The 26076-nt window shown below is 44.2% G+C and overlaps 1 protein-coding gene across 1 annotated transcript in view; it reads right to left on the bottom strand.

Moving 5' to 3' along the window:
• cacna2d4 (calcium voltage-gated channel auxiliary subunit alpha2delta 4) overlaps positions 1 to 26076 on the bottom strand; it is a 177337-nt gene that overhangs the window by 5685 nt on the left and 145576 nt on the right. The window contains exon 38 of the mRNA XM_033038369.1: positions 699 to 811. Within this exon, the coding sequence (XP_032894260.1) occupies positions 699 to 811 (113 nt within the window). The remainder of the gene's footprint in view (positions 1 to 698; positions 812 to 26076) is intronic.

The raw sequence follows: 26076 nt of genomic DNA, 5'->3' as shown, positions 1-26076 counted from the left end.
CCCCAAGGGAGGGTGGAAGAAGTTGTCAGGGTCAAGTATAGACAAACAGGCCTGCTAAGTTATTTTATGTTTTTTTATCTGTAGACGATGCGGTGAAGCTTGCTATACAGAAAAATGAAAAGCCCTCTCATTAGGCCGTAGCAAAACCTCATAGATTCTTCGGTACACAAAAGTGCTGGAGAAACTCAGCGGGTGCAGCAGCATCTATGGAGCGAAGGAAATAGGCAACGTTTCGGGCCGAAACCTGAAGGTTGAATGCTGATCATTCAATGCTGATAACTCACAGAGCCTCACTGGACATCCCGAGAATCAGAACCCCCAGTGTGATTCCACCCACATAGGCGGCCACTGTGGTCTTGGGGCCCCCTGCATGGAAGGAGCCCAATAAGTTACTCTGCAAGTAACACACTCATGAGAAATTCGCATAATTGGCCCTAACCAGACGTGACTTTAGTCCAAAGCAGTATGGAAATGACAGTTCTGAAATAGCTTTGCTTTCATACATCAGATTATTACTTGCTGTTCACATGTTGATAATAGGACAGTAAATTCGCAACATACGACCCCAGATCCCACCAATCCTCACCTCCCACTTCCGACTCCCTTACCTCCCACAGCCATCACCATTATTCCCATACGTCAACTACCCTCACCATTTCTCTTATCTCTGTACTTAGTTAGAGTTATACAAAGGATATATTTCACTTCTGTGGGTTCCAGGAGGACTGATGGGAGGATGCTGCAGTCGCAGTACGCCTCAGTCACCAGAAGAAGCAGGTTGCTATTTTCTATCTGCTGTGCCACGAACATTCTGAAATATTGAACACAGAGCAACCATGAAGCAAATAATGTACAGGTGCGCAGCATTGTTGTGCACTGTGCGAGAATAGGTAACCCTACACAACTGTAAGGTCCTTTATCATTGGTGTCTTACTAAGTTTTCTGAATTTGCCCCTACAACTGCAAAGCATGTTGGTCATCTTGAAAAATGTCTGACTCCTGACTATTATTACATGGATTCAATGGTTAGGTGAAATTAGCCTGTGGCAAGACTTGCGGACAAAGTGTCATCTTCATAGTTATAGAATATACAGATTGATGTTCAAGATTTCATGCTTCCATTCAGTAAGTTGGAGGGCTTCTCCATTAAAGCGCCTGTCCCACTTGGCCGTCATTTGCGCGTCATGCAGATGGTGCGCAAAGATTTCGTACATCACAAAATCCCGCGACGCCGCGCGCCACTGCCTATGTCATCGCGCCCCATGCGCGCGTACTGGGCACCATGCGCGCATCACGGCACGTAAATGATGTAGCGTAAATTACGCCCAAATGACGGCCATGTGGGACAGGCCCTTAAGTCTTTGTTGAAGAACACTGTTCTTGCACACATCATCAAGGCCCTCGTATGATGTTGCCATTAATTAACATGGAAAAAAAGAAACATTGGTTGTTTACATCCTTTATAATTTCAGTCCAACATTTCTTTGCTTCATCTTCTCCTTCCACAACGTGTGCCATTAATAAAACACACTGCAGTTGCTGACTGAGTCTTCCCCAAAAGCAATTCCTAAATCTGCCGCTGGTATCAAATAAGATGTGGGCAAGTGTGTTTAATTATCGAATGTACTGACAATGTAACAATGAAATTCAAGATGCAGATTAAAAGGCCTATAAATGCAATAATGCACACATCATGGACAATAATCAAAAATACAATAACATGATAACCGTAATAGTTATTCCCCATGATAGTGCAAAGATAATCCAAAGTCACTAATGCAACCTAAGATGTAGCCCATAGAAGATCACAGTTGCTCAGGTTACTGATGTGTTGTGTTCAAGAGCCTGATCGTTGATGGGAAGAACCTGTTCTTGAATCTGGTGGCCACGGTATTAAGGCTCCTGTACCTTTGTCCTGATGGAAGTAGCGAAATGAGAGTGTGGCCAGGGTACTTTTTTAGAGATACAGCGCGGAAACAGGCCCTTCTGCCCACCGTGCCCGCGCCGACCAACGATCCACGCGCATTACACGACCCTATACGCACTAAGGACAAGTTTTACTTTTATACCAAGCCAATTTAGCTACGTCTTTGGACATGATCATTTTATTCAAAGTATTGCAGGCCAGAAATGTCAGGAACAGCCAGTTGGCAATGATTATTAATATCAGAGTTGGGTCAGACACTCCTGTTTTCACCCGTTCTTAAAAGATTAAGGCGTGTCAATTAGACAACCACTGGATCTCTATTGATATTGGCTGCCTTTTTAAGTCAGCTCCTCCTATGGATCGCCTCTATGGTGGGAGGTCACTACCTGCGGTGGCATGAGCAGTGTCTACCAGCCACTGTTTGGGTATATTGTAGCCCTCAGGACTTGGATCTCAGAAAAACACACCTTTTCATTCTCTTCCACTTGTTTCAATTTGTTTCCCTTTTTAATTCACTAATTTCCATGTTATAAAGTAGTTATCTTGGCAGCTTTGATCTGTACTCCATCGTAGACATTACCTGCGTTCACTCCTACGCTCCCATACTTTTGTTTTTATCATTTTTCCAGTTCTGATGTTAAATCCTTAACTGGAAATAATGACTCTGCATCTCTCCCCAATGATGCTGCCTGACTTGCTGGGTGCCTCCCTCAATGTCCGCTATTCTTCCAGAGGAGCAGGTGCCTGATCGGGTGCTCTCTGAGGATTTTAATGCAACCAGACAGATGGGGCAATCATTATTTTGGTTCATTAGTTGCCTGGGGAAAAAAAAGGACTTGAATATTTCCTTTTTTTATGTGAAGACAAGTTGTTTGTGATTTTCCAGCTAGGCTTTGATCAGCTGCCCATTGGGTCCCATGGTAGCAGGACGTGAATGAAATCTATTCAGCTAAACTCTCTTGCAAAGATTTCAGAAACAAATATCATCTTTTACAAGCAAAGATACATGGGAGTTATTTCCTGACAACAGTTTGGAAAATGGTTGACATTGCAAATATTTTACTGATGCCTTTCAACTCTGCTTTCAAAGGGAGTACTTTTGTTCAAAGCCTCAATTACTCCTTTTCATCATAAAGACTCACATTTACATAACATCTTTCAAGCCTTTTTAGAGTGCCCGAAAACACATTGCAGCTAATGAAACACACTCGCAGAACTGTAGGAATCACAAGAGCTAAGCTATAACAAATAAGGGGGTAATGGCCACCAATCTGCGTTGAGAAATGCTGAAAAATCAGATAGACAATACCCGACACCTTTCCTGCACAGGGATGTGGACATCGGTCTGAGGACAAATTTGCTTAAATTGTTTCTTTTAAAGTAGATATTTGTCACAGAACTATTACATCTGCTTCTGCTTGAATGGGATGATATCAGCAAATGAGTGTACTATTGTTGAAGGGAAAACCAGAAAATGCTGGAAACACCCAAGAGGTCAGGCAGTATCTGTGGAAAGAGTTAATGTTACATTCATCAAAATGGGAAAAGAGAGAAAACGTTTAAGTTGCAGAGAGAGGGATTGGACAAAGGAAGTTTGACTGAAAGAGTCAGAGCAGGGTTGCTGTGGGGAATAAGGACTGGACAAGCTAGATGCAGGAAAAATTTTCCCAATGTTGGGTGAGTTCAGATCCAGGGGCCACACAGTCTTAGAATAGAGGGGAGGTCATTTAAGACTGAGGTGAGAAAAAACCTTTTCACCCAGAGAGTTGTGAATTTATGGAATTCCCTGCCACAGAGGGCAGTGGAGGCCAAGTCACTGGATGGATTTAAGCGAGAGTTAGTTAGAGCTCTAGGGGCTAGTGGAGTCAAGGGATATGGGGAGAAGGCAGGCACGGGCTATTGATAGGGGACGATCAGCCATGATCACAATGAATGGCGGTGCTGGCTCGAAGGGCCGAATGGCCTCCTCCTGCACCTATTTTCTATGTTTCTATGAATAGTTGTTAACGAGGCAGATGGGGGGCAACAAGGAAGTGTGATGTGTTGCAAAAAGCAGGTCAGGGTATGTTAGGGCATGGGAGAGAAACATAGCGTAGTGGGGTAGCATAGACAATGCTGGAGGTTCTGTTCAATCCTATCCTGTCTGTGTGCAGTTTCTAGACTGTGAACGTCTCCTCTGGTTTTCTTCCACATTTCTAAGATATGTGGGGTGGTGGGGTTAATTGGCCACAGTATATTGCCCATAGAGTGTAGGTCAGTGGCTGGAGTTGATGACCAATGTGGCGTGAATAAAAAATAACTGAAGGCTGCAACATGACCAGACAGAAGATGAGGTGTTGCTCCTCAAGCTTACAGTCGACCTAGGGGTACAGGTGCAGAATGCCCCAGGGAAATGGGCCAGAATGGCAGTGGGATGAATAATTAAAGGCGGAGGCAACAGGACCTCTGCTTGCAGAGTACCTGCGTCCAGCCTGCTCTGGTTCAGTCAAAGCTGGAGCACTGCGTACAGTTTGGCTTGTTCACTCCAGGATATAAAGGCTTTACAAAGGATGCAAAAGATAGCAATGCGTAATGTGGATAAGAGCCACTGTGTCATCCCACTAGGTACTGAAGAGGTTGCAAGGGATCTGACAGAGGTATTTAAAATCATGAGGCATATACACGTGGAAAGAGGAACTGTTCCTATTGGCAGCAAGGATCAAGAACTGATCACATAGAATGAAGGTGTTTGACAAATGAACTAAAAGGCACATGACTGAAGTTTACATTGTGTGTGTTAGCGTCTGCAATGGACTGCTGTGGGAAAGAATTCACTGACGCAATTGCATCATTTAAAAGAAAGCTGGATATGTGCCTGAAAGCAAAGAATTGAAGGCTACAAAGAGAAAGGAGAGAGGAACTAGTTGGATCATCTTGCATAGAGTAGTGCAGACTGAAGAGTGAAATAACCTCCTTCTGTGCTCTAATTATTCAATAATTCTGTGACATGTGTAGAGAAGCTTACAATCTGTCCATTATTTTATATACACTATAAATTTAATACACTCTTTTCAAATAAGACAGGGAAAGACTCTAGTGTTTGTTGGCAGGCTCCCTAGGGTCACACAAACTGGAGCCAAAGATTCCACAATGCACTGGTGATCTGAGCTCTCAATCATGCCAGAATTCTTGGAAGAAAGCAATGAAAATAAATCAAATAAAGGTTTGCATAAGCATCACCATTGAAAACCAGAATCTTACCATCATTAGCATCAAAGAGACCAAAGTTTCTTCCATCCCGCCTTGAAGCCAAGTACTGCCACCCCTACCTGATGGCAATTAGGGTTTCCCAAATTATAGTCTGCCTATTATATTCAAATCAGGAAATGTAAGTCTAAGCACACCTTCCAAACTGCTGCCACAGATGAACCTGCAATGGATCACCCCACTGCAAAATCAGAGTTAAAATCCATCTGCTTAAAAAAAAAATCAAGAAGATAAAATCTATGTGTAAAATTTCAGTTTGCAAATAACTTATTGCATGAAAACTGAAGATCCCATTAATTCTTACACCCAACAGTAAATCGTTAATAGATTATAATTAATTCCAAATATTCAAAATAGCCGGGGTGAAGAATGGAAAAAAGACGCATGTTTTTTTTAGGTTGATTGCGCCCATTTTGATTCCACTCCCTCTCACGGGAGAGCCGAGTGTGCTGACAGAGGGGCTAAACGGAGCATTCAAAGAGGTTTATAAAAGGGCCTCATGTGGTTCAAACCCCCCCCCCCCCCCCCTGCTCTACGGTTGAGAGACTTCTCAGCTGGCAGACTGGTGATCCAGAAACAATACATAGATGTTTTATGTGAGATAACAGCACAGACTAATGCTTGTTCAGGTGCAACGCAAGCGTGGTACATCTAACTTCAATTAGATAGAGAAAAGCAAGTAATATTAAATCATATCAAGGATGGGAAAAAAAAATTCCTCAATGAGTCACAATATTACAGATGTAAGTTTGAAAATAAAAAGCCTCGAAACTCCCGGTAGAACTGTGACCTAAAACAGTTATATTTATGCACAGAAGCAGACCAGAATATTTGATCTACCAATTAATGAGATGTTGAAACCATATTTGTATAAAGTGTTGGGTGATTCATCGTCTACAGCATTTAGCAGCACCTTGGAATGTGAGGACAAGACAAGGTGCAAACTGTTACACTTCACATGTTCAGAAAGGTTTGTTATGTCTTTGAACCCAGTCGGATTGACAGCTCGGTGCTCGGAGAACTCTTGGATTGCATTAAACCACACAGGGTCATTGGCCGGTTCCTCAGTTCACATGCTCCGAATAGTACGAGTCATTCTTCAAGTCTAATGAAACATCATTAATTAAAGGTCATATAAATACCGTGTTTACATCTGCAGACACCACATGGTAATAAGTGTTTAAGAAGGAACTGCAGATGCTGGAAAATCGAAGGTAGACAAAAGTGCTGGAGAAACTCAGCGGATGCAGCAGCATCTATGGAGCGAAGGAAATAGGCAACGTTTCGGGCCAAAACCCTTCTGGGTTTCGGCCCGAAACGTTGCCTATTTCCTTCAGGGTTTCGGCCCGAAACGTTGCCTATTTCCTTCGCTCCATAGATGCTGCTGCACCCGCTGAGTTTCTCCAGTACTTTTGTCTACCTGTCCACATGGTAATAAGCACTTGTTCGATTGATCTGTTCTGCTGTTGGACCCAGTGAACAGTGAAGCTGGAGAGAGACATTGTTCGGATGGGTCCGATGCCTTTTCCAAGTTGGGTTGCAGGATATATTTTCGGTCCATCAGGAGAGAGATTAGCATTGCTGGTTCAATTTGTATTTGTTAAATTATTGTATTCTTTACACATAAGTATTAAAAAAATAGAAGTTCATTGATCCCTTGTTCTTGGTCCACCAATCAATAAGATCATGGCTGCTCAGCACTAGTTTCATGCATTAACGTTATTTACTGTGATTCCCTAAACTCTGTCAATTTCTACCTTATGGGGCGATAGAGAGTCAGATGTTGCATTCGTTCAAAACAGAGATTATGGATTTCTGGATATTAAGATAAGTAGGGATTTGGGGATAATGCTAAAATATGACACTGAGGTAGTAGATCAACCATGGTCTTAATGAATGGTGCAGCAGGCTCGAGTTCCTATCTCAATGCAAAAAGCTTCTCCTACAGGACTGGCGAGGAGAAATATCTTCACTCAGAACTTTCCACCCCAAAGGGCCAGTGAATATTCAGATAATTAATATCAAGATCAACTCAAAATAGAACGGATGGTTAAGTTGTTTGGGAAAGAACATCGGGAAAGCGGTCCTCTCTTTTAGTCATTATATATTGGAAGAAACTTGTGGTATCCTCTTTCATATTTAATCTTTTCTCGCCTTATTGCCTTTTTAGTTGTTTTGAAAAGCTTCCCAATCATGCAATTTTCTACAACTCATTGCAATTTTATATGCCTCCTCTTTTACTTTTATGCTGTCTTTGCCTTCCTTTGTCAGCCATTGTTGCCAGATTCTCCCCTTAGAATCTTTCTTCATCTCTGCGTCTTCCAAATTACACCCAGAAACTCCTGTTGTTGCCTCTCCACCGTCATTCCTGCTTGGGCCCCTTTCCAATTGACGTTAGCCAGGTCCTCTCTCATGCCTCTGTAGTTACCTCTAAGGTCCTGTCCCACTTGGCAAAGGAAGTTAGGGAACGGTATAAAACTAAAAGAAAATGTGTCACAGCAAAGAATAGCGGGAAGCCAGACGATTGGGAAACTTTCAAAAGGACATCGGAAGATAACAAAAAGAGCAATACGGGGTGAAAAGATGAAGTATGAAGGTAAGCTGGCCAAGAATATAAAGAAAGATGGTAAATACTTCTTTAGGTATGTTAAGAGAAAAAGATTAGTAAAGACAAATGTGGGTCCCTTGAAGGCAGAAACAGGTGAAATTATTATGGGGGACAAGGAAATGGCAGAAGAGTTGAACAGGTACTTTGGACCTGTCTTCACTAAGGAAGACACAAACAATCTCCCAGATGTACTGGAGGGCAGAGGATCTAGGAGGACAGAAATAAATTTGCATTAGGCGAGAAATAGTAGTAGGTAGATTGATGGGACTGAAGGCTGATAAATCCGCAGGGCCTGATGGTCTGCATTCCAGGGTACTCAAGGAGGTGGCTCCAGAAATTGTGGACGCATTGGTGATCATTTTCCAATGTTCTATAGATTCAGGATCAGTTCCTGTGGATTGGAGGGTAGCTAATGTTGTCCCACTTTTCAAGAAAGGAGCGAGAGAAAACGGGGAATTATAGACCAGTTAGCCTGATATCGGAGGTGGGAAAGATGCTTCAATTATTAAAGAAATAATAACGGCTCATTTGGATAGCAGTAAAAGGATTGGTCTAAGTCAGCATGGATTTATGAAGGGGAAATCCTGCTTGACTAATCTGGATTTTTTTGAGGATGTGACAAGTAAAATGGATGAAGGATAGCCAGTGGATGTAGTGTATCTGGACTTTCAGAAAGCCTTTGATAAGGTTCCACACAGGAGATTAGTGGGCAAAATTAGAGCACATGGTATTGGGGCTAGGGTATTGACATAGATAGAAAATTGGTTGGCAGACAGGAAACAAAGAGTAGGAATAAACGGGTCCCTGTCAGAAAGGCAGGCAGTGGCAAGTGGAGTGCCGCAAGTCTCGGTGTTGGGGCCGCAACTATTTGCAACATATATTGATGAGTTAGATGATGGAATTAAAAGTAACACTAGCAAATTTGCAGATGACACAAAGCTGGGTGGCAGTGTGAACTGCGAAGAGGATGCTAGGAGGTTGCAGGGTGACTTGGACAGGTTGAGTGAGTGGGCAGATGCAGAAAAATGTGGATAAATGTGGTGGCAAGAGCAAGGAGGAAGATTATTATCTCAATGGTGTCCGATTAGGAAAAAGGGACGTGCAACGAGACCTGGGTGTCCTTGTACACCAGTCACTGAAAGTAAACATGCAGGTACAGCAGTCAGGGAAGAAAGCTAATGGCATGTTGGCCTTCATAATAAGAGTATTTGAGTATAGGAGTAAAGAGGTCCTTCTGCAGTGGTACAGGGCCTTGGTGAGACCACATCTGGAGTATTGTGTGCAGTTTTGGTTTCCTAATTTGAGGAAGGACATACTTGCTATTGAGGGAGTGCAGCGTAGGTTCACGAGGTTAATCCCCGGGATGGCGGGACTGTCATATGAGGAAAGATTGGAAAGACTGGGATTGTATTCATTGAAAATTAGAAGGATATTAGTTTATAAAATTATAAAAGGACTGGTCAAGCTAGATGCAGGAAAAATGTTCCCAATGTTGGGGGAGTCCAGAACCAGGGGCCACAGTCTAAGAATAAAGGGGAGGCCATTTAAAACTGAGATAAGAAAAACGTTTTTCACCCAGAGTTGTGAATTTGTGGCATTCTCTGCAGTGGAGGCCAATTCACTGGATGAATTTAAAAGAGAGTTAGATAGAGCTCTTGGGGGTAGTGGAGTCAAGGGGTATGGGGAGAAGGCAGGCACGGGTTACTGATTGTGGATGATCAGCCATGATCACAATGAATGGCGGTGCTGGCTCGAAGGGCCGAATGGTCTCCTCCTGCACCTATTTTCAATGTTCCTCTGTTTCCTTTTGTAGGTTGGTTCGGGAATTTCATGTTATTATGGAGTCAATCCTGAGATGGAGCAAATGGCAGCAGGGTCTATTATATAAATTGGAAAGTCCACTGGTCCAAAACAGAATAAAGTGTTTTCAGCTAAAGGAATCCAAATAATGATTTTCCAATCCCCAGAGATGAATTCTTTAGCTTGCATGCCTAACGTGTGCCCATTCTATCTTTGTTCACTATTGCCTCCTCCCAGTTGAACATTTCCATTTACTATTTGTTTTCATTCAACATTTTTTTCAATGACTATAAATCTTTTCAAAGGAACTGGCACGCGCGCTGTTTGAACAACTGATCAATTGGAATTTTGTGGCTTCTGAATTGGGCTGCAGTCTTCATATCCATACCACATGCTCCTAAGGAACTCTGGCAGAAAGAATTTAAGAAGGATCTGCAGAAGCTGGAAAATCGAAGGTAGACAAAAATGCTGGAGAAACTCAGCAGGTGCAGCAGCATCTATGGAGCGAAGGAAATAGGCAATATAGAAACATAGAAATTAGGTGCAGGAGTAGGTCATTCGGCCCTTCGAGCCTGCAACCGCCATTCGATATGATCATGGCTGATCATCCAACTCAGTATCCCATCCCTGCCTTCTCTCCATACCCCCTGATCCCTTAAGCCACAAGGGCCACATCTAACTCCCTCTTAAATATAGCCAATGAACTGGCCTCAACTACCTTCTGTGGCAGAGAATTCCACAGATTCACCACTCTCTGTGTAAAAAATGATTTTCTCATCTCGGTCCTAAAAGACTTCCCTCTTATCCTTAAACTGTGACCCCTAGTTCTGGACTTCCCCAACATCGGGAATAATCTTCCTGCATCTAGCCTGTCCAACCCCTTAAGAATTTTGTACGTTTCTATAAGATCCCTCCTCAATCGTCTAAATTCTAGCGTGTACAAGCCGAGTCTATCCAGTCTTTCTTCATATGAAAGTCCTGCCAACCCAGGAATCAGTCTGGTGAACCTTCTCTGTACTCCCTCTATGGCAAGAATGTCTTTCCTCAGATTAGGAGACCAAAACTGTACGCAATACTCCAGGTGTGGTCTCACCAAGACCCTGTACAACTGCAGTAGAACCTCCCAGCTCTTATACTCAAATCCTTTTGCTATCAAGGCATAACTATTTTCATGCATTCCTTGCTGGTTTCCCAACATGTCTCCTCTATTAACCTTAGCACAGCTGGATCTCATTTCCTAACTTGCATTGCTCCAATCATCCATTATTCTTGTGTTCGCTGATCAAGCTATGGTGACTATATTCTGAAACCAACGTCATCTGAACCAAGGTGTGGTATGCAGATAGCACATGTAATGCACATGGGCCTTATTGAATCTTATTGAAACATATTAGATTATTAGATATTAGATTAGATTAGATAGCCTTTATTGTCATTCAGACCGAAGTCTGAACGAAATTTAAGCAGTCATACATACAATACAATACAATAAAAAACAACAATAAACACATATTAACATCCACCACAGTGAGTCCACCCAGCATCTCCTCACTGTGATGGAGGCAAAAGTCTTAGGTCTCCAGTCTCTTCCCTCCTCTTCTCCTTCTGCGCTGAGGCGATACCCCCCGGGCGATGTTACAACTGTCCCGCGGCTCAAACACCGCGGCCCGGGGTGGTCGAAGCTGCCGCCCACCAGTCCTGCTGACGCAGCCGCTGGCCCGCGGCCGAACCCCGGACTCAGGCCACCGCCGCCAGAACACCGTGCAAGCCACCGGAGCACCGTTCCAGCCCCGAGCCGGATTGCCCTCACGTGAGTGCCGTTACCGTCTCAGCCTCGGGCTGGGCCGCCCCGAAGAACGCTCCCTCGGGAGGCCGCCCAGAAAGGGAGGGCGGCTATAGACCATGGGTGGGAAGCCGCCCGCGACGCCGCTCCTCCTGAGGGAGAGGCGCCCCTACGTGCTCCTCCGTCTGCGGGGCGGGGCACCGACCGGGCACCGTCCCCCTCGGGCTGGGCCTGCCCGAGTTGGGCGCCGCTTTCTCCCTCGGTGCTGGCCGCCTCCCGGATTCCGGGCGCCGCTCCTCCCTCGGGCTGGGAACGCCCGTACCTCCCCGAGCTCGGCCACTCCGACGGGAGGCACCGTTCCTTCCTCGGGCCGGCCTTCCTCACGGTAGCGTCACAGCCCCTCACGGAAGCACTGTTCCAGCCCCGAGCCGGGCCGTCCTCACGGGAGCGAGCTCAGTGCGAGTCCTGGCGGGCTCAGCCTCCTGAGCCTCGAGGTCACCAGCTCCGCCATTAGGCCTCAGCGCAGACGGAGGCAGAGAAGGGGAATACGACATAAAAGTCGCATTCCCCCGCAGGGAGAGACAGCAAGCCCCGTTTAAAACCCCCCCCCCCCCCAAACAGAAACTAAAAACCAAAACTAGACTAACCAAAACGAAAATAAACAACCCAAAAAACACAAAACAAACAGGACTGCCGGAGAGCCGCTGCAGCCAGAGCCGCGCCGCCACTATAAGATTGTTAAGGGTTTTGACACGCTAGAGGCAGTAAACATGTTCCCGATGTTGGAGGAGTCCAGAACCTGGGGCCCCAGTTTAAGAATAATGGGTAAGCTATTTAGAATGGAGATAAGGAAAAACTTTTTCACACAGAGAGTTGTGATTCTGTGGAATTCTCTGCCTCAGAAGGCTGTGGAGGCCAGTTCTCTGGATGCTTTCAATAGAGAGTTAGATAGAGCTCTTGAAGATAGCGGAGTCAGGGGATATGGGGAGAAGGCAGGAACGGGGTACTGATTGTGGATGATCAGCCATGATCACATTGAATGGCGGTGCTGGCTTGAAGGGCTGAATGGCCTACTCCTGCACCTATTGTCTATTGTCTATCTATAAGGAAAAGGTCATCCACAAATCTACTGCACCACATTGTCTTCTGACGATAATGGTAAAGGAAGCATCCTGGAATATATGGCTACTTTTTTGTACCATTGAAACATAGAAACATAGAAAATAGGTGCAGGAGTAGGCCATTTGGCCCTTCGAGCCTGCACCGCCATTCGATATGATCATGGCTTATATGAACACACGATGAAGGGACATAAAAATGGCAGTTGCTATATAGCACTGCCATCCTGTTCCTTCTGTCGGTAATGGTTGATCTGTGGACTAAGTTCTTCTACCTGACATTTGCCCATATTCCTTCATATCTTGGTTTATAGAGGTCAATCAGTTTCAAAACTAACTACTGACCTAGATGAAGTTTGCAAAAGGGAGTTTCAAGCCTCTATAAGGTAGACAAAAATGCTGGAGAAACTCAGCGGGTGAGGCAGCATCTATGGAGCGAAGGAAATAGGCGAAGTTTCGGGTCGAGACCTTTCTTCAAACTTCTATCACACGTTGCGCATGTAAGTGTTCACCTCTGCAGGGCCTGGTTATAATTTGTAGACAATGTCTGTAGTCTTTAATTCCACAAACAGCAGCAAACGGCTTAGAAACATAGAAACATAGAAATTAGGTGCAGGAGTAGGCCATTCGGCCCTTCGAGCCTGCACCGCCATTCAATATGATCATGGCTGATCATCCAACTCACTATCCCGTACCTGCCTTCTCTCCATACCCTCTGATCCCCTTAGCCACAAGGGCCACATCTAACTCCCTCTTAAATATAGCCAATGAACTGGCCTTGACTACCCTCTGTGGCAGGGAGTTCCAGAGATTCACCACTCTCTGTGTGAAAAAAGTTATTCTCATCTCGGTTTTAAAGGATTTCCCCCTTATCCTTAAGCTGTGACCCCTTGTCCTGGACTTCCCCAACATCGGGAGCAATCTTCCTGCATCTAGCCTGTCCAACCCCTTAAGAATTTTGTAAGTTTCTATAAGATCCCCTCTCAATCTCCTAAATTCTAGCGAGTACAAGCCGAGTCTATCCAGTCTTTCTTCATAAGACAGTCCTGACATCCCAGGAATCAGTCTGGTGAACCTTCTCTGCACTCCCTCTATGGCAATAATGTCCTTCCTCAGATTTGGAGACCAAAACTGTACGCAATACTCCAGGTGTGGTCTCACCAAGACCCTGCACAACTGCAGTAGAACCTCCCTGCTCCTATACTCAAATCCTTTTGCTATGAAAGCTAACATACCATTCGCTTTCTTCACTGCCTGCTGCACCTGCATGCCCACTTTCAATGACTGATGTACCATGACACCCAGGTCTCGCTGCATCTCCCCTTTTCCTACTGGCTTCTTTCTAACCACCATTTTAAATCCCTTTAATATTTTCAGAGTATGATAAAATCAGCCCTTAATTGCAATTAAGTACCTGGAAAAAAACCATAACATATAATTGGTTCTGGCAATTAGATGTAATTTTTGTTAATCTAGATGGCATGCTGTCAAGTACGATGTACCCTTCCAAAGGAGTGATGCCCAGGATTGTTCACCATACTCCAGGTTATGGCCAAACCAGGCTTTGCATTCCTGTCGCCTAACGTCTATTTGTTTTTACTTCAGTTCTCCAGAAATGTAGGCCAAGATTTCATGAGTCTATTTTGTCTATTTCTATACCTGCGTGTGACGTTTTAATGATTAATGTACGGGGTCCCCATATATTCAACATGGGCTTTTCACCTTTTAGACAATAGGTGCAGGAGTAGGCCACTCGGCCCTTCGAGCCAGCACCGCCATTCAATGTGATCATGGCTGATCATCCCCAATCAGTACCCCGTTCCTGCCTTCTCCCCATATCTCCTGACTCCGCTATTTTTAAGAGCCCTATCTAGCTCTCTCTTGAAAGCATCCAGAGAACCTGCCTCCACCGCCCTCTGAGGCAGAGAATTCCACCGACTCACCACTCTCTTTTAAAATAGTATTATTTTCTATTCCTTTACAGGTAACCAGAAAGACCTCATACTTTCCTGCACTGAATTCTATTTGCCATAGTTTCACCCATTTGTTAAATTAATTCATTGTTGTTGAGGTGCTGCTGACCACTGGACTGTCTTTAGGCCATTAGCGACAAGGGTACATGTTATTTAAGTCAAGCCATCATCTAGGTATTAAAAATGCGATGAACAGTTGCAGTCCCCGCACAGATCCTTGCCTCTGGTTATGTGTTCTAATTTCAGTACTTGCCCACACTTCATCTCCTGCCACTCAGCCGATTTCCTAAACAGAACAATACATTTCTTTCAATTGCCTTAACTTCCAGTTTAGTTAACAGTCTCTTGGGAGGAACTTCATCAAATGCCTCCTGGCAGTCAATACAAAAACATCTGTAGACAATGCTGTGTCCACTATTTTAGTGACTCCTGCAATGATTTAATGTAATCATTTAACACATTTACCATTATTTATTTCCATTTAAACAGCACTATTATCTATTCTAACGGACCCACAGAGTTGCAGACCGTCCCTCTTCAATAGAATAGTGAACATTTTTTGTTTTAACGTGTATATTCCTTGCAAATTTCTTCTGAAAGTGTTTATAGCTTTCACTCTTGGGAACCTTTGTGCAGCTTTCTGTCATCATTTGCTTTTGTCTTTGCTTTTGCAGCAGGAAATGGCACCGACTCTCAACCTTTTAGACAATAGACAATTGATGCAGGAGTAGGCCATTCGGCCCTTCGAACCAGCACCGCCATTCACTGTGATCCACATTCAGTACTTGCCACAAGTAGTTGTCTGTAAATAGTGGACAGACACAAAACGCTGGAGTAACTCGGAGGGTCTAACAACATCTCTGGAGAAATGGAATAGGTGACATTTCGGGTCGAGACCTTTCTTCAGGTTGAGAGTCAGGGGAAAGGGAAGATATAGACGGTGACATGGAGAGGTATATCACAAATGAATGAAAAGTATACAAAATAAAGTAATGATGATAAAGGGGACAGGCCATTGGTAGCTGTTGTGCTGTCATTTCCGCTGGCCAGGGTTATGAATGACCCACAGAAAATGGCATTTTTCTTCACCATTTTAGTTTTCTTCCTTAAGCAAGGTTGTGGAGGGGGGGGGGGGGGGGGGGGGGGGGGAAGAGGACATCAATGTTGTTGTAGGAGAGCCCAGAGATAATGGGATAGCAAAAGAGACTGTCCAGTTTAGTTCAGAGACACAGCGTGGAAAAAGGCCCTTCGGCCCACCGAGTCCACGCTGACCAATGATCACCCGTACACTAGTTCTTCCCAACACTGTAGGGACAATTTACAGAAGCCAATTAGCCTACAAAGAACCCAGAGAAAACCTATGCTATCACAGGGAGAACATGTAAACGCCACACAGGCAGCACCCGTAGTCAGGATTGAACCTGGGTCCCTGGCGCTTTAAGGCAGCAACTCTACTGCTGCACCACTGTGCTGCCCTCTTAACTTCATCAGGAAACCCAGGTAATTTGTTGCTTCTGCTGTTCCAGAGCAAAGGGCAGCAAAGAACAAGAATAGAAATAAAGGGATGGTATGATGCGAAGTTTGGTGAAGCAGTTAGGGCTTCACTAACATGTGTCTTTTACCCAGGGTAGGGGAATCAAAAACAACAGGACATATATTCAAGATGACGGCGAATATTTAATAGGAATCTAAGGGGCAACTTTTTCACTCAGAGAGAGGGTGTTGGGTACATGGAATGAGCTGCCAGAGGAGATAGTTGACACTTGGATAGGATAGCCAAATCCGGGCAAATGGGACTCGCTTACATGAGGCATCTTGGTCACCATGGATGAGTTGGACCGAAGGGCCTGTTTTTGTGCTCTGTGACTATGATCAGGATCTATTCAAAAAGGGCAGCTTGCACATCACAGCACAGTGGGACCAATGTCTTCACATGAAGATCCATTGGTGAGAGTTGCGAGTGTTTAAGCTAAATTGGCAAGAAAATGAAAATAGTGAAGCAACAGAGAGAATCAATGGGTGAAGAGGATTAGAGAAGGAATTAGCACCATATAGTTGGATCAGAATAAAAAGGATTACAAAGCTTACAAAGATAATTTTAGAATGTACCTAATTATGAGCCCCTTGGCTCGGTGACATCAGCCTTACCTCTGAGGTGTATGCACTCAAGCTCCACACAAACAACTGAGCACTCCGTTTCTGATGCAGTATTGCATGGTTAAAGGAGATTATAAATTCTCAAGTGAAGATTTTTTTTCACACAGAGAGTAGTGAATCTCTGGAACTCCCTGCCACAGAAGGTAGTCGAGGCCAGTTCATTGGCTATATTTAAGAGGGAGTTAGATGTGGCCCTTGTGGCTAAGGGGATCAGAGGGTATGGAGAGAAGGCAGGTACGGGATACTGAGTTGGATGATCAGCCATGATCATATTGAATGGCGGTGCAGGCTCGAAGGGCCGAATGGCCTACTCCTGCACCTAATTTCTATGTTTCTATGTTTCTAAGATAAAGATCCCTCGGCAATACCTAAAGATGACGTTTGGAGTTTTCTTGGTGGAATAGTTGTGATTTATTCCTTAAACAATGCAGAAAACATATGAACATGGTCACTTATTTCATTGCTTTTGTTGTGCTGGCTTCCAACCCGGTTTGATGTATTTTGTTTAAGAAGGAACTGCAGATGCTGGAAAATTGAAGGTAGACAAAAGTGCTGGAGGAACTCAGCGGGTGCAGCAGCATCTATGGAGCGAAGGAAATAGGCAACGTTTCGACCCGAAACGTTGCCTATTTCCTTCGCTCCATAGATGCTGCTGCACCCGCTGAGTTTCTCCAGCACTTTTGTCTACCCTGGTTTGATGGTTTGATGGTCTACCCTGATAAGTGTTCGGCACGGACTTGTAGGGCCGAGATGGCCTGTTTCCGTGCTGTAAGAGTTATATGGTTATATGTGTTTTTTTGGTGTTTTATGTGGGGGAAGAGGGTACGGTGCGGGGGATACCGTCCTTCAGCCGCTTCCTGGTGAGGACACGACTATTATTCGAGTCGCGTCCTCGCCCCCCCCCAGCGGCCTACCTACTGGATTGGCGCGGCCTTTCCTGCCGGGATCGACCAGAGCTCCAGCAGCGGCGGGACAGCGCTGATACATCGCGGGGCTGGCGATGCCTTACCGGGGATCGCCGTCTGGAGCCCGGAGTGCTGGACCTGCTGCACCGACATCATGGAGCTGCGGTTTGCGGAGCTCCCAACGCGGGCGACGCTGATCAACAACGCGGGGTCCTGCGACTCTGCCCGGTTTGGGCTGCGGACTCGGGAGCTGCGGACTCCGGCTGCGGGAGGCGGCTGATCAGGAGGTCCGGGCCGCTGAGGAGGATGTTCACCGTCGGGGATCGGCGTCGGCGTTCCACCAGCCCGGCGTGAGGGCCTGAACATCGGGCCACCCGGGGCGGCGACTGCAGGTGCTAGGAAGGCCTCGACCACGAGTGAACATCTGGGAAGATCGGAGGGGAGGCTGGCTGGACTATGGTGCCTTCCTCACCTTGGTGCCACTGTGTTATGTTGTGTCGTGGACTTTCAGTGTTTGTGCTTTTTTTTTAAATTCTATTTTATTTTTAATATGTTTTATCATTTATTATTATTTATTTATTTTTTATGATACTGCCTGTAAGGGAAATTCATTTTGTTGTCTCTAACTGAGACAATGACAATAAATTTGAATACAATACAATGTATATTGGTTTGAGTCTGAAGAAGGGTTTCGGCTCGATACGTCGCTTATTTCCTTCGCTCCATAGATGCGATGGTGAAAACCGCGCAGCACATCATCGGTGCCCCGCTCCCTGCCATGGATGCCCTCCACCGAAAACGGTGTCTGAAACGAGCTGGGAAGATCATTAAAGACCCCTCCCACCCCAACCATGGACTGTTTGCCCTCCTCCCATCAGGGAGGCGGTACAGGAGCCTCAGGTCTCGTACCAGTAGGATGAGGAACAGCTTCTACAATCATACCGTCGCATTGCTGAACTTGGAGTCCCGCCGATAGATTCCTCCGGTCCCTCCGTCCCCATTGTTTAATTATTCTGTATTTTTTATTATTCTGTATCCTCTTTGTTTTTAAATTTCTATATTGCACTACTACGGACTGACGCAAAACTGCATTTCGTTGTACCCATACTCAGTATTTGTGCAATGACATTAAAGTTGAATTGAATTGAATTGAATTGAATGCTGCCTCACCCGCTGAGTTTCTCCAGCATTTTTGTCTACCTTCGCTTTTCCAGCATCTGCAGTTCCTTCTCAAACAACTTGACGTATACACTTGGCTATTTGCTGTCCCCCATGTGCACCTCAGTGGAACCAGATGTATGATTCTTCACAGTGGAGTTAGACGCAGGAGGAGCCGGGCCCGGAATCACCCCATAGAGCCCAAAGCCTCCAAGTGGCCCAACTAGACCCTCGGAACAGTTCTCCGGAGAAGGTTCGAGTCAAATGGCCACAGGCCTGCAAGACGACAGTCTGGCATCAGTTCGACGAGGACGTCGACAAGGTGCCAGAAGCAACTGCGAAGGGAGACGTGGACCGAAGACTGCGGACAATTACGACAATCGTCATCAGCCTAGCAGTGGAAAGGTTTGGCATCAACGGAGTGGCGAGGAGAAAGGCACATCTAGAACACCACAGAGGCAGCGGAGAAGGCCTCGAGATGGCTCTGGATCAGGAGAGGAGGTCCATGGGGAGGAGCGAATGCCACCTGAACACAAGTCGTGCTCTGATCAACCACGGCTGGGTCGCCTGGGTGAGGGTGTCTGATGTTGAAAGACCCGAAACACCCAATGACCCCAAGTTACATCACTGATGATGGGCTCAGGAGCATCTATCGATGTATTTGTATCAACTAATAGCACAGAAAGCCATGAAATATGATTCTATGAATCAAATATATGCTATTTGGTTTCTCGCAGTGAGTCCCTTTCAGTAGGTCATATGTGTTGAACTCTAAATACAAGCAGCTCTGCCCAATTTATTGAATCCCCAGGGGGAGAAACATGAGCCTTTCCTCTTTCAAGAATCTGATAATTCACGTTGATGCCCGATGGTGATGAAACCAGCCCTTTGCAATATTGCTCAATGGCTACCATATTTATTCATCAGCCCCACACTGTTCCTGTTCCAGATCAAAGTCATGTGATTCCAACATTAGTATGCTAGTGTGTTAATTTCAATGCCTATCTTACAGTGGCTAAATCTATCCATGGATACTGATGTTCAAGAAGGAACTGCAGATGCTGGAAAATCGAAGGTAGACAAAATTGCTGGAGAAACTCAGCGGGTACGGCAGCATCTATGGAGCAAAGGAAATAGGCAACGTTTCGTGCCGAAACGTTGCCTATTTCCTTCGCTCCATAGATGCTGCCGTACCCGCTGAGTTTCTCCAGCAATTTTGTCTACCATGGATACTAATCACAGCTACTTGGGAGTTAATCTTACAGAGAAATAATGCCACATAATATAACATTTAGTCACAAACTGACTGTAAACCTGACAATGGCTACCATATTTATTCACTAGCCCCACACTGCTGTGTTTTAAAACTCTGTGTTTTAAATTGCCTATATCTCCAAGCATGGTGAGATAGTGCACCCTGTTGGCAGCTTAATAAAACTGCAATACAGCAGAAACAATGAATTAAATCCATTATATGGACAATTACTTGAACACGCATTTTCTTTGATGTAATTTCATGGTGTCTGAAACCTCTACATAACATGGTACTTTTCCAATACCTGAACATGCTTATGTCGATGAACAAATGAAATGGATAAAGTGGCAAAATCAGTCTACATTTTAAAAAGTCAGAATAGATAGCTATATTTAAGAGGGAGTGCTATATTTAAGAGGGAGTTAGATGTGGCCCTTGTGGCTAAGGGGATCAGGGGGTATGGAGAGAAAGCAGGTACAGGATACTGAGTTGGATGATCAGCCATGATCATATTGAATGGCGGTGCAGGCCCGAAGGTCCGAATGGCCTACTCCTGCACCTATTTTCTATGTTTCTATGTTTCTGGATGAAAAATCTTCATTAATGAAATAGTGAATATTTGTATCTATTTGCCATAAAATATATTTTCATAATTTGTTTTAGAAGAGAAAGAGAGAAAAGACAACACTACATGGAATAGTGTGCTATTTTCAGCAGCATCTCTCAAACATTTTTGGCAGTAAGCACAAGGTTTCTCTCTGTTTAAATGCCAAAACTGGAATAAAACATTATAATTATTTAATAGAAATGTACAGTATGAATTGTTTGAAACATTTCAATTAGTTATTATTAGCAAACATCAGTACAATTATGCACAATATTCGGTTCATTATTTTGAAAAATCTTTTAACACTTGGCTGCTATGATGGACTTCATTGAGTGGCGTCAGGCTGCGTATTCACTGTGTTCTAGAATGATGGAACCACTTTTCATGTTTCAAGATGTTGATTTCTACTGAAACCAGACTATCTAGATGTTGTGTTTAAGAAAGAACTGCAGATGCTGGACAAATCGAACGGACAAAAATGCTGGAGAAACTCAGCGGGTGAGGCAGCATCTATGGAGCGAAGGTATAGGTGACATTTCGGGTCGGGACCCTTTTTCAGACTGATGTGGGGTTGGGGGGGGGGGGGGGGGACTTTCATCTTCCGGCCTCCCCCACCCCCACAACAGTCAGAAGAAGGGTCTCGACCCAAAACGTCATCCATTCCCTCGCTCCATAGATGCTGCCTCACCTGCTGAGTTTCTCCAGTATTTTTGTCTATCTAGATGTTATGAACACTTTCAGAGACATTCTGTGTTGTGTTGATGTTTTTATTTGCTATATTTTTATTTAGTTTTTTTTGTAATTAGTTACTTAGAAATAAGAAATAAGAAATAGGGAAGCACTAAATGCTCCTGTAACTTTTATTATGATAGTTGGCATCTTAGAATCTTGTTGAGAGCTGTGTGAGCCTATGGCAGGGGCAGTGGAAGTACTACAGCACAGTAACAGCAAGTACATATTGTGGGAGGTAATGTGTTGTGATTGATTGAACATTGGTTGGCAGATGGAGAAAAGAGAAATCAGTGCTTGAGCCCAGGCTATTCATAATATACAGTACGCCAATTACTAGAATGACGTAACAAAATGTTTTATTTCAAACTCTGACACTAAACTGAGTTTCAATGTTTAGTCAAGAAAGATGTTCTGTGGACCTGAGACAAAAAAAAACAAACAGTATACATGTCTGCATGGTTCATATAGGTAGTAAAGCTCTTCTTGGCTATTAGAACACCTACCATGGATTCAAGTTAACACGAGATACTTTGACTTTGCCGCAGTTATCAGCCACATGATGGATGATGGCCAGAAATAAAACTTATGCATTTGTATGATGGGAAAAGACACTGGAGTTTCTGAATCTGGAACAAAAAACAGGGCACTGGGAGAACTCAGCAGCTCTTGAGAGCAGTCAATATTTTGGTTTGACACACTGCATCATTTGCAATATACTGGCCAGCACTGAATCAAGGTCTGGAACAGCTTTTTGGGTTATGAACACCTCCCACAATAATAATTCTCTTAAAAAGTCAGTTGCATATGAGGTTGAGCTTAGTACAACTGAATTTTAGACAGAAATAAAGAATGTTAGAAATTAAAAACGCCATTTCAGGGAAGAATCTATAGAAGCAATATTTCAGGTCAATTATCACAACTGAATTTTGAATGTTCCCGATAAAATAGAAAAAGAAAACCTTTCTGCATGTTAATTTTTGTGAATAGGGACATAAAAATCTCCTTATGAACAGTAATTCCAAAGAGTTGGAAGTTAAATCCATGGGCATCTACCACCATGCATTATACCTCAGAGGAAGTAAGGATTTTCATGTCAGATTTTCATGTCAGAGAAAAACATTTTTGACAAACAGAATTTTTCTCGGGAGGAAAAATGTGCCAGACTTACATGGGCATCCCCTTATTTCCTGATATACAAAGCAAGCTGAACAACTATCAAATTAGTGAAAGACACCTTACACAAAGACAATTGCACATCAGGTTGAGGTTAAGGCAATTGAATTTTACTGACAGAACCAATATTGTCATAGAGTGATACAGTGTGGAAACAGGCCCTTCGGTCCAACTCGCCCACACTGGCCAAAAATGTCCTAGCTACACTAGTCCCACTTGCCTGTGCTTGGTCCATATCCCACCAAACCTGTCCTATCCATGTACCTGTCCAACTGTTTCTTAAACGATGGGATAGTCCCAGCCTCAACTATCTCCTCTGGCAGCTTGTTCCATACACCCACCACTCTTTGTGTGAAAAAGCTACCCTTCGGATTCCTATCAAATCTTTTCCCCTTCACCTGGAACCTATGTTCTCTGGTCCTCGATTCCCCTACTCTGGGTAAAAGTGTGCATCTTCCCGATCTATTCCTCTCATGATTTTGTGCACCACTAAAAGATCGCCCCTCATCCTCCTGCACTCCATGGAATAGAGACCCAGCCTACTCAAGCTCTCCCTCTAGTTCACACCCTCTAGTCCTGGCAACATCCTCGTAAATCTTTTCTAAACTCTTTCAAGCTTGACAATATCTTTCCTATATCATGGTGCCCAGAACTGAATACAATATTCTAAATGCAGTCTCACCAACGTCTTATACAACTGCAACATGACCTCCCAACTTCTATACTCAATACTCTGCCTGATGAAGGCCAAAGTGCCAAAAGACTTGTTGACCACCTTAACTACCTGTGACTCGACCTTCAATGAACCATGCACCTGTCCTCCTAGATCCCTCTGCCCCACAACACTACCCAGAGGCCTACCTTTTACTGTGTAGGTCCTGTCCTTGTTCAACGTCCCAAAATGCAACAACTCACACTTCTCTGTATTAAATTCCATCAACCATTCCTCTGCCCACCTGGCCAATCCATCCAGATCCTGCTGCAATCGTTCACAACCATCTTCACTGTCTGCAAAACCACTAACTTTTGTATCATCAGGAAACTTGCTAATCTTGCCCTGTATGTTCGCATCCAAATCATTGATGTAGATGCCAAACAATAACGGGCCCAGCACCGAACCCTGAGGCACACCACTAGTCACAGGCCTCCAGTCTGAGAAGCAACCTTCCACCATTACCCTCTGCTTCCTTCCATGGAGCCAATTTGCTATCCATTCAGCTATCTGTCCTTGGATCCCATGCGATCTAACCTTCCAGAGCAGCCTACCATGCGGTACCTTGTCGAACGCCTGTACACAACATCTACAGCTCTGCCCTCATCAACCTTTTTGGTCACGTCTTCAAAAAAAATCAATCAGATTTGTGAGACACGACCTCCCACGTACAAAACCATGCTGATTATCCCTAATCAGCCCTTGCCCATCCAAATGCCTGTATATCCTATCCCTCAGAATACTCTCCAGTAACTTACCAACTACAGATGTTAAGCTCACCGGCCTATAGTTCCCAGCATTTTCCCTGAAGCCCTTTTTGAAAAGAGGTACAACATTTGCCACCCTCCAGTCTTCTGCCACCTCTCCTGTATTTAAGGACGACTCGTAAATTCCAACCAGGGCTCCCGCCATTTCCTCTCTAGTTTCCCACAATGTCCACGGATATATCAGATCAGGCCCTGGAGATTTATCTACCTTCAAACATGACAGTACCTTCAGTACTTCTTCGACAGTAACCCCCAACTGCTCTCAAGACACTTCCACTGACTGCTCCAGTTTTCTCCGTCCTACTGTCTTTCTCCTCGGTAAATACAGAGGATAAATACTCATTTAGGACCTTGCCCATCTCCTGTGGCTCCACACAGAGGTGACCGCTTTGATTCCTGACAGGTCCCACTCTCTCTGCAATTACCCTTTTCCCCCTTATGCATTTATAAAATACTTTGGGATTGTCCTTAATGCTACCCGCCAGAGCTATCTCCTGGCCCCTTTTTTAGGTTAGTTCCAGAAACTCCTCCAGGGATGTATTTGATCCCAGCTGCCTAAACCTGTCCCATGCATCCTTCTTGTTTTTGACTAACATCTCAATTTCCCTCGTCAGCCAAGCTTCCTTACATTTGCCTGCTTTGCCCTTCACTCTAACGGGGACGTACACATCCTGAGCTTGCTTCAGTACACTTTTAAAAACATCCCACTTGGCCAATATTCCTTTCCCCTCTAATAACATGCTCCACTTGAGTGAGACCATCTCTCATACCCTCAAAGTTGGCGTTACCCCAGTTGAGCATTTAACATGTGGACCTTCTCCATCCCTATCCATAACTATCTTAAATCTAATCGAACTGTGGACACTGGTCCCAAAAGGCTCCTCCACACACACTTCATTAACTTGCCCTTCCCAATTTCCCAATACCAGATCTAGCGTTGCCCTCTCACGTGTGGGGGCCTCCACATACTACATAAGAAAACTCTCCTGAACACTTTTGAGGAATTGCACCCCATCTGAACCCTTCTCGCTATGATTTTCCCAGTCTATATTGGGAAAGTTAAAATCCCCTGCTACAACAACCTTATTTGACCTGCAGCTGTCTGCAATCTCCCGGCACATTTGTTCTTCTTATTCCCGTTGACTATTCGGGGGTCTATAGTACACCCCCAACAAGGTGATCATCCCTTTCTTGTTCCTCAGCTCCACCCATAAAGCCTCACTAGCCGAACTATCCATAATGTCACCTCTGAAAACAGCTGTGCCATCCTCCTTAACTAACAACCCCTCCATTTCAAGTTTGGTCCCAAAGAAATAATATTTCAGGTCAATAATACCTGAGATTTGAATCATCCTGATAAAGATGGATGTCGCCAAATGAAAAAACATTTGCCGTTTGTGGTTTTAAAATAGCATTTTCTTCAGATTGCAGTGATGGATAGGATTGACTGAGTTCGTGAATACTTGCATTTAGCTTATGAATCAAATTGAGTTCCACGACCTACAATAATATTTTCAACACAACCATAGTCAGCAATGTTCAATAACTGCTTAAACTGCAACAGCAGCAGAGTTAGCCAATCTCTAGCCAAAGCGCAAAAAGATACAGCATGTCTATTGGATATGCCTGTGGAGTCATTCAGTCATATTCAGAAGTCAGACTTTTTTCTGATTGTAGAATTGGAGTAGAGATTAGAGTGGTCAGAAGATCTACCAGAAGTTTGTAAACCTATGGCAAGACAGACACTGGACCTTTTCCATGTATCTAGTTTACAAAAAGCATATTTTTATAAGAGGAATCAATGTACCTGTAGTACATTTCTTTGCCATCAATATTAAGTTCCGCTATTGGATGAAGGAATTATATATTAAACCTACTCTTGATCATCAGTCTGCACTGAAAACTTGAAGTAAAATTTAATTGTTTAAGAATTTAGCATTCAGCTTTGGTAATACAACATTATTATTCTTTGATATCCAATGTGTCTAATTCCATGTGTCAGAATCACATGCAGATGACATTACTTTTTCCAAATTGGCAAAAGCCACAATTTAGCTACGAATTTGCTTGTACTTCCTGCCTGCTATGATGTGGCAACTTAATGAGTCAAGTGTATTTTTGAAATGAATCTTTAGAAAATACGTAACGTTGTAAT

This window comes from Amblyraja radiata, chromosome 19 (assembly GCF_010909765.2).
Source record: "Amblyraja radiata isolate CabotCenter1 chromosome 19, sAmbRad1.1.pri, whole genome shotgun sequence".
NCBI lineage: Eukaryota > Metazoa > Chordata > Chondrichthyes > Rajiformes > Rajidae > Amblyraja > Amblyraja radiata.
This window is presented reverse-complemented; position numbering and strand designations above follow the sequence as displayed.